This window comes from Dipodomys ordii, unplaced genomic scaffold (genome assembly GCF_000151885.1).
Source record: "Dipodomys ordii isolate 6190 unplaced genomic scaffold, Dord_2.0 Scaffold243, whole genome shotgun sequence".
Lineage (NCBI taxonomy): Eukaryota > Metazoa > Chordata > Mammalia > Rodentia > Heteromyidae > Dipodomys > Dipodomys ordii.
In genome coordinates this window covers 563,170-577,746 of record NW_012267459.1, presented here as the reverse complement: position 1 = coordinate 577,746, position 14,577 = coordinate 563,170, and the positions used below count along the sequence as shown (strand labels likewise).

Here is a 14,577-nt window from a genome sequence, read left to right as displayed (position 1 = left end):
TTTCCTTCCTTTCTCAGTCCTGGAGATAGAACTCAGACCTATTTTTTTTCACATCAGACAGTTATGACAGTGCCCATGTCATAACAAGGTTTAGAGGGAGGCACATGTCATGTAAGGGCATGAGACCCAATCATCACACTTATGAACCGGAAAAGGAGCCTCAGACCTATTTTTTAATCAGTTAAGTTCTTTGAATGTAAACTTTGAATGCAAACAACAACAGCAGCAAATTGCTTATCATTAAGAAGATTCCCATCAACTTTGAAACTGTTGATTTCTCTCCCCCACTTCTTGTGACTACTCCAGCCTTTTAAAATAGCAGATTTTCAAGGCTTCATTAAGCTGCAAGTTAAATACAATCCCTTTTCTCCACTCTGTCTATTTTTCTAGCATTTCTTCAATGCATGCAGTCAGAGGCAGTAAACATCTGACTTTACACATTCAAATAAGCATGCAAACAAACAGAATAGTTCAAAGTTGGCTGCAAGGACCCCCTGACTCAGTTGTTGAAGTCATTAAAGAAGGATGAGCTTCACACTGATTAATCTCCTAAGCACTAATTAGTGATAATGAGCTATTCAAGGTGCTTGGCACAGCCTAACCTGCATGTCCAGCCAGAGATCACACTTGTAGCTGAAGACCCCCAGGAGGCTCACAAGGAAGAAAAGGAAGGCTGGGGCCTGCTTGGTGCGGACTCCCTAGAAAAGGGAGCAGAGGCCTCATGTGTGGGGAAGACAATACACTCTCTGCATAAGGGTTGTGGGTGGAAATCCTCAGATCTTAACTGTGTTATTTCTCAGAGGGCTTCACTTCAGCCAATGGCACAAATTCAATCAGAGGATATTCTTTCTGGTTTTTTTTTTTTTTTTGTTTTTCCACTGGTACTAGGGACTGAACTAGGGGCCTGGGCACTGTCCTTTAGATTTTTCACTCAATTTAGGCACTCTACCACTTGAGCCATAGATCCATTTCTGACTTTTGAGTGGTTAAATGGAGCTAAGAGTCTCCCAGGTTTGTCTGCCTGGGATTGGTTTTAAACCACAATCTTCAGGTCATAGACTCCTGAGTAGCTAGGATTACAGGTATGAGCCACCAGCACCTGACATTTGGTGTATTTTGAAAGGTCAGATCAAGAATGATTTCCACAGGGGGCTGGGCAAGTAGCTCAGAGGTAGAGAGCTTGCAGAAAAAGATGGAAGTAGTGCTGTGGATCAAGTAGTAGAACACTAGCCTTGAGCTGTAGAGCTGAGGGACAGCGCCCAGGCCCAGAGTTCAGGCCCCATGATAGACAAAAAAAAAAAAAAAAAGTGATGCCCATGGTGGGGCTTAAGAAACATGACCTCCACCCTGCATGGCTGGTGGCCCCAAGTGATCTTGCAACATCTTGAAGTCTCTCTGGGCTTTGTGTTTAAAGCAGAAGCTTCAGGATAGTGATGGTGCCAATGTCCTGACTCATAGCTATCCTAACAGTTCGTGTACATCTGATTGGCACGTGGACAGACAGTACTGAAGGGCTCAACTGTGTGCCTTTCTCCAGGTGGAGGAGCAGTTGCTGGGCTTGCTCAGGAATTCTGGCACACAATTTTTTTCAAAAATTTCAAAGGGATGTGATTGTTCATATCCTTACTTGCTCCTGTATTCCACATGGAAAAAGAGATCCTTCTGAATAGCCTCACCTGGGCCCAGGATATGAGGCTGTCCTGACAAGTCTAGCCATATTCCTTTTCTCTAAGTTTCTCCAGGCTGCAGAAAGATGCATGGCAACTCGGGATGTGATGACGATGTGGAAGACACAGAAGGAAAAAAATAACAGGATGCACACAAAGGAAGGGAAAGCATAAGGCCCTTTCCACTCCCAGTGGGATGGAGGAAAAAAACCAGCCCTATGGGTTCTGAAATTATTTACAGGCTGAAGTGTTTGAAATTAATTGTTCGTGTGCTGTTCCTTGGTCTTCTCTAGGGAGAATTTTATGGATCTTCCATAAAGAGTATGGGTTAAGAATGTAAAACACAATTTCACTTTACTGAATGGAGTAAGATGCACCTTTACCCTGAAAAGAGTTTTTTAAGATAAAGCGTGACCTTTATATACTGTGGGTGGGGATGTACAAAAGTTCAGCCATTGTGGAAACAGTATGGAGTGTCCTCAACTAACAAGGAATTCCACTGCTAGATACACACACACATACACACACACACACACACACACACACACACACACACATTCAAAGAGATTAAAATTAGAAGGAGGAAGAGGATTAACAGAAGAAATGGAAGGAGGAGAAAAAAGAGGAGGGAAGAGGAAGAAGATGAAGAAGAAGAGGAGAAAGGAGAAGAAAAGGAAAAGGAAGAAGGAGGAAGAAGAGGAGGAGGAGAGATATGGAACAATAAAAAGCAAGGATCTAAATTTCATACAGGAGGAATTCTTCCTCATGGAAGAATGAAGAAGATGAATCTGTCACTCTATATGTAACAATAAGAACCATGGGTCTCGTGTTCATACAGGTGGATGGCTGTTGCTAGGCCTCATGGAAGAATTCTCAGATGATCCAGAGAATGCCCTTAGACATTCTTTGCAAAAGTAAACAGATATAAGTGAATTGTGTTTTTTTTTTGTTTTGTTTTTTGAGGATCTGCATCTTTTTATTTCCAAATTCTGAAGAAACTACAGTGAAAAACTTTTGAGAATGAATGCTGTCTTCAGCCAGTTGTATTTCAACTTCAGGGTTTCTGGGTCCAAGAAACAGAGCCAAAGTATGGCAAAAATGTGTGGTTATATGCTTTACTTTGGGTTTTATCAAGTGAAACCTCCTTTGGACTTTATTTTGAAAAACTGTTGAGTCTTAAATTCTCCAGGATACAGAATGTCTGTAAATGCATGCTCACAGGATTTAATCATCTAGTCTAGCAATGTGGCAGCATATACGGTTGGGGAACCAGGCTCTGGGTTTCTTGCTTTTCAGTTTCTGGGTTCGTCCTCTTTTGCATTGTGTGAAAGGGGCTGTGTGTGTGTGTGCATGAATAGGTAACGTGCAAAGAGGCTTGGTCCCCAGCCTCTGACAACTTGCACAATTCTTTGGTTTTCAAAAGATTTGTGAGGACGGTGAAAGATAACAACTTAGACAATGAGGCCCAAGTTCCACAGGACAAAAGTGTTTTCATCAAGTTCCTGTCCTTAGAAAGCAAATGCTTTCTGAATAGTGGAACAAAGGGAGAAAGAAAAGGGAAATACAAAAGGCCTTGGTGATAGATCAGTGTTTTAATAAACAAAACAACTGATCTTTCTAGAAATACCTTGAATATCTAACATATAAGCTCTTTGTTTGATGAATGAGCATGAGAGATTAAATGTTTGAACCCCCTAATAATAAAAAGTTGTATTTGTCAGTAAATGCAATGAATACCATGCAAAATTCTTGTTTAAACTACATATTTGAACTTTAAAAAGCCCCATATTAGAAATCACTGTTTATGTTTCTAAACTAAATATATAATATAAGGATAATTAATATGTTTTACTCTTTTAAAAAATGTATATTTTAGTAAACACTGAAAACAAGCAATCTATCCATCTGGATTTCGTGACCAAATTGAGTTATAAATGCTTTTTGGTTTATAGTACAATTGGCTATTCTTTCAATAATTAGTTTTTAAATTACATTTTCTATACATGTAAAAATAAGAATATATTATGTTTCATACAATATATATCAAATCTAAATATACTGAAACCCACAAATACTTTCAAGTAAATTTGCTTTTACAAGGATCGCAAATGAAAGGTTTCTTTTTTCTGATCTTACAAATAGGACTTTGATTGGGAAGGCTATAACTTTAAGTCGCTCTTTTTCTAAGCAGCATTCATATATGGATATATAACATAAAAAGTAACAATAGCAACAAGTCTAACTTCTTTTTCTCCTTGCTTCATTCCTCCCTCTTCTTTGCTTCCTTCCTTCTTTTTGTTCTGCCTTTTAGATATTGTCTCACTATATAGCCCATGCTAGCTTCTAGTCTGCAACCTTCCTGACTCACCTCTGGAGCACTGGGATAGATGAGCATTGTCTTGCCTGCACAATGAATTTATTCTCCTCAAATGTATGAGTTGGCCCAAGTGTCTCTCTAAATAAGCCATTTATATAACAGGAAAACAATGATCACACAAACTCAGAGTCTTGGAATTTCAACAAATTGTGAGAGTCAGAGGAGTAGTAAGGTCACTGTGACCCTATTCACTTTTGTAGGTGAAGCTTGGTCTTTTTCGGGGCTGGCGGGGGTTGTAGGGGGGACTTGTGTTGAGTCTTGAAGTCAGGTCCTAGAGTGCTTTTGGTGCTCAAGGGTGATGCTCTATTACTTGAGCCACACCTTCACTTCTGGCTTTCTCATGATTAACTGGAGATAAAAAACAACTCACAGAATTTCCTACCCAAACCACTATCCTCAGATCTCACCCTCTTGAGAAGCTAGGATTTCAAGGTGCTTGGATGAAGCTTGGTCTTAAATTCTCTAGTCTACTGGCTCTCAAATGGATCATAAAACTTCTTTCCAAAGTGGTTCTGCTACAAGAGAGGCCTTCTTCAAGTTGAGTACAATTAGATTACAGCTCCTTTTTTTTTTGTCTATAGTTCTATATAGTTATCCATACATCACAGAATATAAGCAGAAGCTGGGACCTGGCAGCTCACTCCTGTAATCCTAGCTACTCAGGAAGCTGAGATCTTAGAATCTCTGTTTGAAGCTAGCCCAGGCAGGAAAGTTTGTAAGATCTGTATTTCCAATTAACCATCAAAAAAAAAAAAAAAGCTGGAAGTAGAGCTGTGGCTCAAGTGGTAGCATTCTAGCCTTGAGCGAAAAAGCCAAGTGAGAGTTCAGGGCCCTGATTTCAAGTCCTAGTACTGGCACACAAAAAAAATTTAAGCAAAACAATATACAATTCTTCCTGGACTGATCTTTGGGTCTTCATTTCTAAAGACTTTCATGTCAGGTCAAAGGTTGAAGAACAAATATGTTGTGCTATTCTCTTATTAATCTGTGTTTTGTTACTGGGGATGTCAGCCTGAACTCTGTAAAGAGTAAGGAAAACAGCTTTTTCTTCTCTTTCCTGCTAGCACCAATACCTAGTCATTGACTGACTCCTCATCTGGCACATGGGCTCTAATGATAGGGGGAGGATCTTTCCCTCTTGTTTTTGACCACATCCAGGCTTGGCACCACCCCTGTTTTCATATGTAATAAAAAATGCCTGTTGCATAGATGAGTAGATAACTCACTCTTATTAAGTCACTTGGTACCATTTGCAACATGTTTACTCATTAGTACCCAGAACATCCAATTACTACCACCTATAGTGCTCTGATCTTGAAAAATTGCCAGAAAAAAAAAAACTCTGAAAAAATCATGTTACCACTGCCATGTGAGATTGTGGAAATAGCTCCTAATCAAGGCTCCTCGATAAGCAGACAGTCCTGTGTCCTGGTCTACACAATCTGAGACCCAAGCTAATGTATTTTAGAGCCAAGAGGAGGGTTTTGTTTCTTTTAAAATTTTTGCTTCTACTAACAGAAAGAAAAAGTTCCCAATAAATCCAGTTTTTAAAATTCTTGCTACATAAACACTCTTTTAGTGCTAATTTTTACATATTCTGTATGTTTGTGTCAACTACAGGTCAATGATGTCAAATTTACCTGTTACCAAGCCGGAATTTACTTGGCTACCCAAGTGCTAGGCAGAGATGGAATTTCCTTACCTTAAGACCAGGCCTGGGTTGAGAACCCGTCAGTTACACCTGTAATTCTAGCTATTCAGGAGGCTGAGATCTAAGGATTTCAGTTCAAATGAAGTCAGCCTGGATAGGAGAGTCTGTGAGACTCTGATATCCTATTAACCAGCAAAAATCCCGAAGTAGAAATGTGGTTCAAGTGGTAGAATGACAGCTTTGAGTGAAAAAGCTAAGGAAGAATGCCTAGTCCTTGAGTTCACGCCCTAGCACCAACACACACACACACACACACACACACACACACACACACACACACACACGGTTGGTTGTCTAGTCATCTGCTTTCAGCTGCCTGGAGGAATGTCTTATTCTCAAAGAAGAGAAGATAGAAGAGTCAAATAGAAAAGCAAACAACTCCTTGATAATGAAGCAGAAAAGTGATTAGCAAGACCCTTTAAGAACCTCCTTAGGAATTAATCCCTGCCTGGAATGTGCCTTTATCACTATTCAAATATACTGTATGCAACAACAAAAGTGTTTCTATGTTGCTCAAAAGGCATTAAATAAAAGCATTTTTTTTAAATTAAGTATTTCATTTGTAGTTTAAAAGGGATGGAGTATGCTACCAGCACTGGTCAGTTTGGTACTGACATGAAATGTTTAGCTAGAGTAATTTTTTTAACTTAATTTTTGGTGCCAGTACTGGGGCTTGAACTCAGAACCAGGGTGGTATCACCAATGCTTTTCCATTCAAGGCTAGTACCCTACCATCCACCAGCTTGTGCAACAGCTTCACTTACAGCCTTATGCTGCTTAATTGGAGATAAGAGTCTCAAAGACTTTCTTGCTCAGGCTGGCTTCGAACTGCAATCCTCAGATCTCAGACTCTTGAGTGGCTGGGATTTCAGGGGTGAGCCACCTGCACTCAGCTTAAAAAGATTGTTGAAAGGAAGTTTTGTTGGTAAATAGAGAAAATAGATATGGAACTATGTTGAGTCATGGTTCAAAAGTAAATATACTCAGACACCTGGAAATACAATCTTGTCACTAGAAGGGAAGGTATTTAGGAGAGATTTCCTTCACAGTAGCTGAGTTGTCAACAGACCACTGACTGACACAGACTCCCTATACCCATTTCCTGTCTCCCTTACCCTTCCATTCCCTCCACATCACTGCAGTAGGTCACATTCAAGATCTGGATAGTATTTCTAATACATTGAATGCACCATTTAAAAATATGTATGTGTACATATATGTATGTATGTACACATACCAACCAACCAACCAACACACACACACACACACACACACACACACACAGAAAGACAGAGAGACAGAGAGAGAGAGTATGCATGTTGGGGCTTGAACTCAGGGCCTGCATGCTGTCCTTGAACTTTTTTTGTTTAAGGCTAGCACTCTTCCATTTGAAGCTCTACTTCTGGCTTTTTGGGAGGAATAGTTTATTAAAGATAGGAGCCTTGTGAACTTTCCTGCCTGGACTGGCTTCAAACCTCAATATGGACTTTCAAGCCTGGACTAGCTCTGAACCTTAATCTTCAGATCTCAGCCTGCTGAGTAGCCATGGGTGCCCAGCCTGCAATTCTTTCTTTCTTTCTCTTTCTTTTCTTTATATCTCTCTCTTTCTTTCTCCTTCCTTCCTTCTCTCTCTCTCTCTTTCTTTTTTTTTTTTTTGCCAGTCCTGGGGCTTGAACTCAGGACCTGGGCACTGTGCCTGAGCTTCTTTTCCTCATGGCTAGCACTCTACCACTTGAGCCACAGCACCACTTCTGGCCTTTTCTGTTTATGTGGTACTGAGGAATTGAACCCACGTTTCACGCATGCTAGGCAAGCACTCCACCACTAAGCTACAGCCCCAGCCTGTAATTTTTTCTTAATTATTAAGCATTAGTTCATAAAAAACAAAAACTCTTGAGATCTAACCCTTCCATAATATAACAAAATAAATTATTTTGGGTTGACATAGTAGCTTAGGCATTAATTACATGCTTATGATGTGTTTTCCTCTCCAAAGAGTTTATTTGCTGTCTTCCTCCTCCTCCTGGCCTGCTAATACCCAGGATGCAGTTCTCAGAAATCCCCATCTGGCTAATCCAGTCAGCACTGTGTAATTTCCTGGATCATTTACCTCCTTTGTTCCACTAATGCATCTTCTTACCTGTGTTTGTCAGCAGAGCTAGAGAGTTAATTGGCTTCTCAGTATTGTTGCTACTCTAGTTGTTTTCATAAGAACTCTCTCAGATTATGCCCAGACCCTGAGGTCAAATCTAAAGGTCTGGCTAGCATTTCTCCCCTCCAAACATTAACTTGTTTTAGATCAACCTAGACCCCATTGAAGGTGATTCCTCAAATAAAGCTGCTCACTGCTTAAACCATATCAAAACACTTAATAACTTGTATGAATTCTTTTACCTTTATTGGTTTCAATCTTATCAGATCCCTGGCTTCCATATTCTTTGGTGTGAGGGTATTGTTTCTACTATCCAAGTTTTCTCTTACAGGTAGGGATCGAAAAGGGAACTATGTTTTTTCAAATTCTGCATGTGGGTTTAACAACTTTGCCCCTTTCATCAGACCTTGCTGGCCAGGCTGCCATCACTTCTGGTGTCCTGGAGACATGTGTTTTTCCTGGCCTGCTAATAAAGACAAAGTAATAAAGGGAAGCAACCAGATGATTCTCAATATCATGGCTTTGTGCAGTAAAGCCTAGAGTAAGGACGTTCAGGCTGGTCTTTGTCTCTAGTGAGATGGCACTGAGCAGAGATGAGCCCTCTCTGAAATTTGCTTCTCTTTTTCCCCATGGAAAACACTAGAGTGACAGTCCTATGATAAAATGGGGTTGTGATGTCTGTTAAGTCCATGACATTTAATAATAAAGGAATTTAATAATAAAAGAATTTAAGTTGGGCACTGGTGGCTCATAGCTACTCAGGAGGCTGAAAGCTGAGAATCATGATTTGAACCCAGCCCAAGCAGGAAAATCTATGAAACACTCACTTATCTCCAATTAGCCAGTAAAAATCTGGAATGGGGCTATGGCTCAAGTGCTTGAGCAAAAAAGCTAAAGGATTATGCCCAGGCCCTAAGGTCAATCCTAGAGTGTGGAAAAACAAACAATTAACTAAACTAACTAACTAAAAACTCAAGAGGAGGAGAGACTCGAGAAACATAGAAACCAGATGTTAGGCCCTTCTTTTCATTCCAACACAAACCAGTCTGCCCCCAAAAAACACAAACCAGGCCATCCAGAGTCTGCTTAATTGAACCTATACATGTATTGTTAATTAACAATTAATTATTAATTATCATGTGTGATCAAGAACCCTGGTGTTACAATGTTTATATTTAAGATTAAATACCATGTTTGTCTTAATAGATGTCATGATGTACTATTTGGATGGATCCTGAACTATTCAAGGATGAGTTATAGTGATGTATAGGATTTGCTTCATATGTTTCAGCAAACAAAAATGATATGAGGGCAAAAAAAGGGATAAGTAAAATAAACCAAGTAAAAATAATTTTTGGATCTTGCTTGGCATAATGACATGGAAGTCTTCCTACTATTGTGTGTGTTTGAATATTTGACTAGGTTTTTCTTTTTTTATTTGAGATTGTATCTTGCTCTTTTGTCCAGTCTGGCCTCAAATGCTGGTCTCAGCTTCCCAAAAGGCAGGACTACAGATAGGTATCACTATACCTAGCTTATATAATTTAACTTTTTCTTTAAGGAAAGGCCTTTAAAGATGACTGAGTTGAGGGAAAGGCTCATAGCTCATAAGGATAGCTACTGAAATTTAATTATTACTCAGTTTTTAAGACAGAGCATGAGATAAGGTAGAAATACTTTCTGAATGTCTACATATGTGTTAAGCTCTTGAAGCAACGCCATGATGAGAAAAGGAGAGTTCAGAGAAGTTAATAAGTTTGGAGGTCACACAGCTAAGTGAGTGGCAGAGCTTGGGACCTAATTCCTGTCTGTCTATCTGTCCACCTGTCCATCTATCTGTCTCTCTGGCCACTGGGTCTTATTGCTCTGCTTCATGACACAGCCATGCCAAAAAAAAAAAATGCAGCTGGAAAGCAAGCAAATCTCAACCAGGTGCTGGAAGCAGACATTTGCCACCTGGCCTGGAGAAGTTTGCTGAAACTATGCCATCATTTCCTATCCTTTTGGCCAATAAAAAACAAATAGTTGTTTTAGGAGCAAAGTTTGGATAAAGCCAGGAGGGAAATAAAGGGATGGCAGAGCCGTGTGATGCCAACAGCTGGTACTCTAATAAAAACTTTTTTCCCCTGAAAGGATATAAAGTCAACATTGGAGAAACACTGCAATAAAGTGGGTGGCTTTCACAGGGGAGGTTTGCTATGAGCCTGCCGCATATGACAGCTGTGCCAATTTTGACTTAAATGTTTGACAATACCCAAGAGTTCCATAAACATTTGTTTGTTCATTTGTGCATGTATACACATCTGTTTTTGCATCTACTCAGTCTTTCAGTCATCCATTCACCCACTCATCATCCTTCCACCTACCCATCCATCCATCCATCTATTCAGTCATTGACCATCCATATAGTTATCCATGCATGCATCCATGCATGCATCCATGGATCTATCCATCCGTGTTGTGGCTTTGCACATGCCAATCATGCATCCGCCACTGAAGTCCATACTCCAGCACTTAAACACTAATTTGGAGAGCAAAGATTTGTGTTTAAGGATCTCAGCCCAGTGGATACTTCTGAATTAAGTATTCATTTAGGATGACTTGGAGATTATTGTGCTGTTTTGCTTTAAAAAAATTTAAACAATTGGTTCATGAGGCTAGGAGGGAGACCTGTGGAGTGCTTGGAAATCCTGCAGTGGGTTGCAAGAACTGTCCCCTGGTCCTCAGTAAGCAATACTTCACTAAAATTATCAGACCAATCCCAGGCCCAGGCCAGCTAGAGGTAGTCTGCATAGATACTTGGGAAGTAGGGTGAGCCCAAGAGTGTAGCAAAGTCAGGTAAGGGAGGGGATTGGGTCATCTCCATTTGGGCCTCTGGCCTCAGTCCTCAGTCACAGGGCCATACATCAGTGCTGACAGAGAACACGAACCAAAGGGAGATATGCTATAGCGTTTGCTCCCAGATGTTTCAAAGTCAGACACATGGCTACCTCTACTTAAGACACAGTGAGCCTCATGTAAGTGGAGGGGAGAAGGAAGAAGGAGAAGAATCCTGGCTGGTGGGGCTGGAGGTAGAGGGACACTTAAGGAAGAGAATCTGCCCTGCCTGGTGAAGGCAGGGACAGCTACCTGCTTGACCTTTGAAACTGGAGAAAATCATCCCTGGGTTCACCCTACTCAGCTTCCACCAACCATACCAGAGGGAAGAATCTAGGGTGTCCTTGTTGAATAGTCAGATTAAACCTGATTCCACCATGAGATATTTTTGAAAATATATTCATTTTTTATTATTTGTCACAATACCTAAAATACTAACGAATACTCCCTACTGCACATTAAGGAAGAAGAAAAGAAAGGGGGATGGAGACAGTTTGTCATCTTTTTTTTTTTGTCGGTTGTGGGGCTTGAACTCTGGGCTTGAGAGCTGTCCCTGTACTCTTCAGCTCAAGTCGAGCGCTCTACTGCTTGAGCCACAGCACGACTTCCTGTTTTCTAGTGGTTTATTGGAGATAAGAGTCTCACAAACTTTCCTGCCCGGGCTGGCTTTGAACCGTGATCTTCAGATCTCAGCCTCTTCAGTAGCTAGGCGTGAGCCACCTGCGCCAGGCAGTTTGTCATTTTATGTGACATTTTGGACATTTGTTTATGTTACAGCTATAGAGTTAAGAGGCTATGGGTAGATTTATCTTTCACACCAAAACAAAACAAAAAAGCAAAGCAAAACAAAACAAACAAGCCAGGTTCCACTGCCTCATGCTGGTAATCCTAGCTACTCACGATGCTGAGATCTAAGGATCATGTTCAAAGCTAGCTGGAAAAGTCCATGAGACTCTTATCTTCAATTAACAGGTAAAAAGCTGGAAGTGGAAGTGTGGTTCAAGTGACAGTGTGTTAGCTTTGAGTGCAAAGGTTAAGGGATAGGACTCAGGCCCTGAGTGCAAGCTCCAGTACCAGCACAGAAAGAAAAGAACAGAAAAGAAAGGAAGGAAGGAAGGAAGGAAGGAAGGAAGGAGACAGGAAAGAAAGAGAAGAAAGAATTGTGAGGCATAACATAGGACAAAATCAATTTGAAGAGAGGAGCATGCCACCATTATCTAGTCTGATATGGACCACCCAGAAAATCAGGAGCAATTTGGAAAGAGTAAAGCAAAGAGCAAGAGTGGAGGAGGGTGGGTAGGTGGAGTTCCTAGCTATTTTCTGGCTGGCAGCTCCACAATGAAGCCAGCATTGCACTTGGACCAAGAGGAAAGGAAAGATTAACCAAATGGAGTGTGCGTACACTCACTTACACACTCATACACACGTATGTGCATGAGTACCCATGATCATATCACCTACAAGGTCCTGCACCTTACCAAAAAGACAAGAGATTTTAAATAGAGCAGGCAGGAAGCCACATTTTAACTCTATCCTCTGATAGATAGCCCTTTGAACATTATTTTGGTAAGTGGGTTTTAAAAGTTACATTCTCGAAACATAGGGGTGTGGTTTTCAGTATTAATAATATTTATACAGCATGTATAAACCCCTGGTTATTCCAGTACCCCCCCCCAAAAAAAAAACCACATATACATGTGAACCAAATAACAGCTGGATAATCCTGACACTTGGGAAGCTGAGGCAGGAAGATCCTGAGTTTGAGGCCAGTCTGGGCTACATGCTGAGACTGTCTCTAAATACCAAAGTCTGAGGATATAGTTCAGTGGTACAGTACCACAAAATACTAAAAAGAAAAAAAAATAAAGACATTTATTGTCAACAAGCAAAGAGAGTAAAAGTTTTCTTTCAAGGATGAAAGTTACCACTCCCTTTTAATATGTATACAGCCTAGCACAAGAAGGGTGCTAGGCTGTATACATTGCTTCACACTTCCTATCTCCACCTTCTCAATTAAAAAAATATAGTATTATCCTTCTATGACCAATGAAGAGACAGTCCCATTATATGATTAGCTTGCATGTAGTTCAGGTAGAATTCACACTTAGCCTGGTGTAATCCTAGCTACTCAGAGACTCTTATCTTCAGCTAGCCACCAGCAAAAAGCCAGAAGTAGAAGTATGACTCAGATGATAGAGCATTAGTCTTGAATAAAAATGCTAAGAGTGTGAAGTCCTGAGTTCAAGCCCCAGTACAAGCGCGTGTGTGCACGCGCGCGCGCACACACACACACACATACACACACACACACGTTTCAACTGGAGGGCATGGCTCAAGTGGTAGAGTATCAACCTAGCCAGTGTAAGGCCCTGCGTTCAGATACCAGTACCACCGCCAAACAAAACAAAACAAAAAAACCCAACAAAACAGATAGTCATTCACACCTGTCTGTAATCCTAACTACTCAGGAAGCTGAAATCTGAGGATTGTGGTTCAATGCCAGCCCAGGCAGGAAAGTCTTTGAGACTCTTATCTCCAATTAATCACCAGAAAACCAGAAAATGGTGCTGTGGCTCACGCGGTAGAGCACTAGCCTGGAGCAAAAGCACCCAGGCCCTGAGTTCAAGCCCCACGACTAAGAAAAAGAAAGGTCCAAATAAATATAAATTAAGGCCAAACAAAATCTCTAGATGTGCTCAACTTCTAGATCTTTTTTTCATTCATACTTAGCTACAGATTTCTCTAAATGTACTCAGGAGAGTATCACTCAGAATATTCTAGAGATTTCATATCCCTAATACAGCAATGGTTTTCTATTTTTGTAAATGTTCCTAGGTCAAGAAAATCTCCTTTGGTAGTACATGTTTTTTTCCAAACAAATGTACTTTCCCAGCTCCACTTCTGACATTTTGTTGGTTAACTGGAGATAAGAGTCTCAAGGCAGGAAAGCCCTTGAGACTCTTATCTCCTGTTTTATAGACCCTCTGTAGTCCTGAACTCTTCAGCTATAAGATAATATTGCATAGCATCAATTTTATGCATATTTTGTTCACGTCCAACTCCTCCGCCCGGAAAGAAACTTGAGGATAGCCCCAGAAAGTCAAATTCTGAGTGGGTGCTGAGAGAGTGTAACTTAAATGACATAAATGCTTCAAACTCAAGACAGGGATAACTATGGGCAGGAGATACGGGGAGAGGCCTAGGAAAGTGGGTGTCCATACACATTTGGACGCAGGTGCCCACCTCTTCCCATTGCTGTCCCGTAGCATTGCTCTTCCCATCACTCTGGACTTGGTTTCCAGCTCCTGCACTTCCTCCAGCAATGTCTTCTTGCAAGTGTGCTTGGCTCTGTGGCAGGAGGACAAGAAAGAAAAAAAATATGGCATGTGACTTTGATGGACCTGTGAAGAATGGCTACCTACCCTCTTCTACCACAGCAGGAGGCCCCTGGGTGAGGCAGACATGGAATATTCATGGTCTTAACATACAACACAATTTCCACCTCCACAGCCTGAATCATTGGAGTACCACAGATGACACCTAGACCTTGAAGGTCAAGGTCATTCCTCTAGAGAGAATGAGGTTTCTGAACTTGGCTCAGGATCCAGCTAATCAGGCCAAAGACCATGGTCTGTGAAAACCCAGAAATTGGTCCTGGTTTTTCTCCTTTCCTCCCTTCCTCCCTTCTTTCCTTTCTCTCTTTTACTTACTTTCTTCCTTCCTTCTTTTACTTAGTTTCTTCCTTCTTTTTCTTTATTTCTCTTCTCCTTTCTTTTTTCCTTCCTTCCTTCCC

At 40.8% G+C, this 14,577-nt stretch overlaps 1 protein-coding gene across 1 annotated transcript in view; it reads right to left on the bottom strand.

The window, feature by feature from the left end:
• LOC106000803 (phospholipid-transporting ATPase IB) overlaps nt 1–14,577 on the bottom strand; it is a 407,841-nt gene that overhangs the window by 11,151 nt on the left and 382,113 nt on the right. The window contains exon 34 of the mRNA XM_013036039.1: nt 14,028–14,132. Coding sequence (XP_012891493.1) covers nt 14,028–14,132 — 105 coding nt within the window. The remainder of the gene's footprint in view (nt 1–14,027; nt 14,133–14,577) is intronic.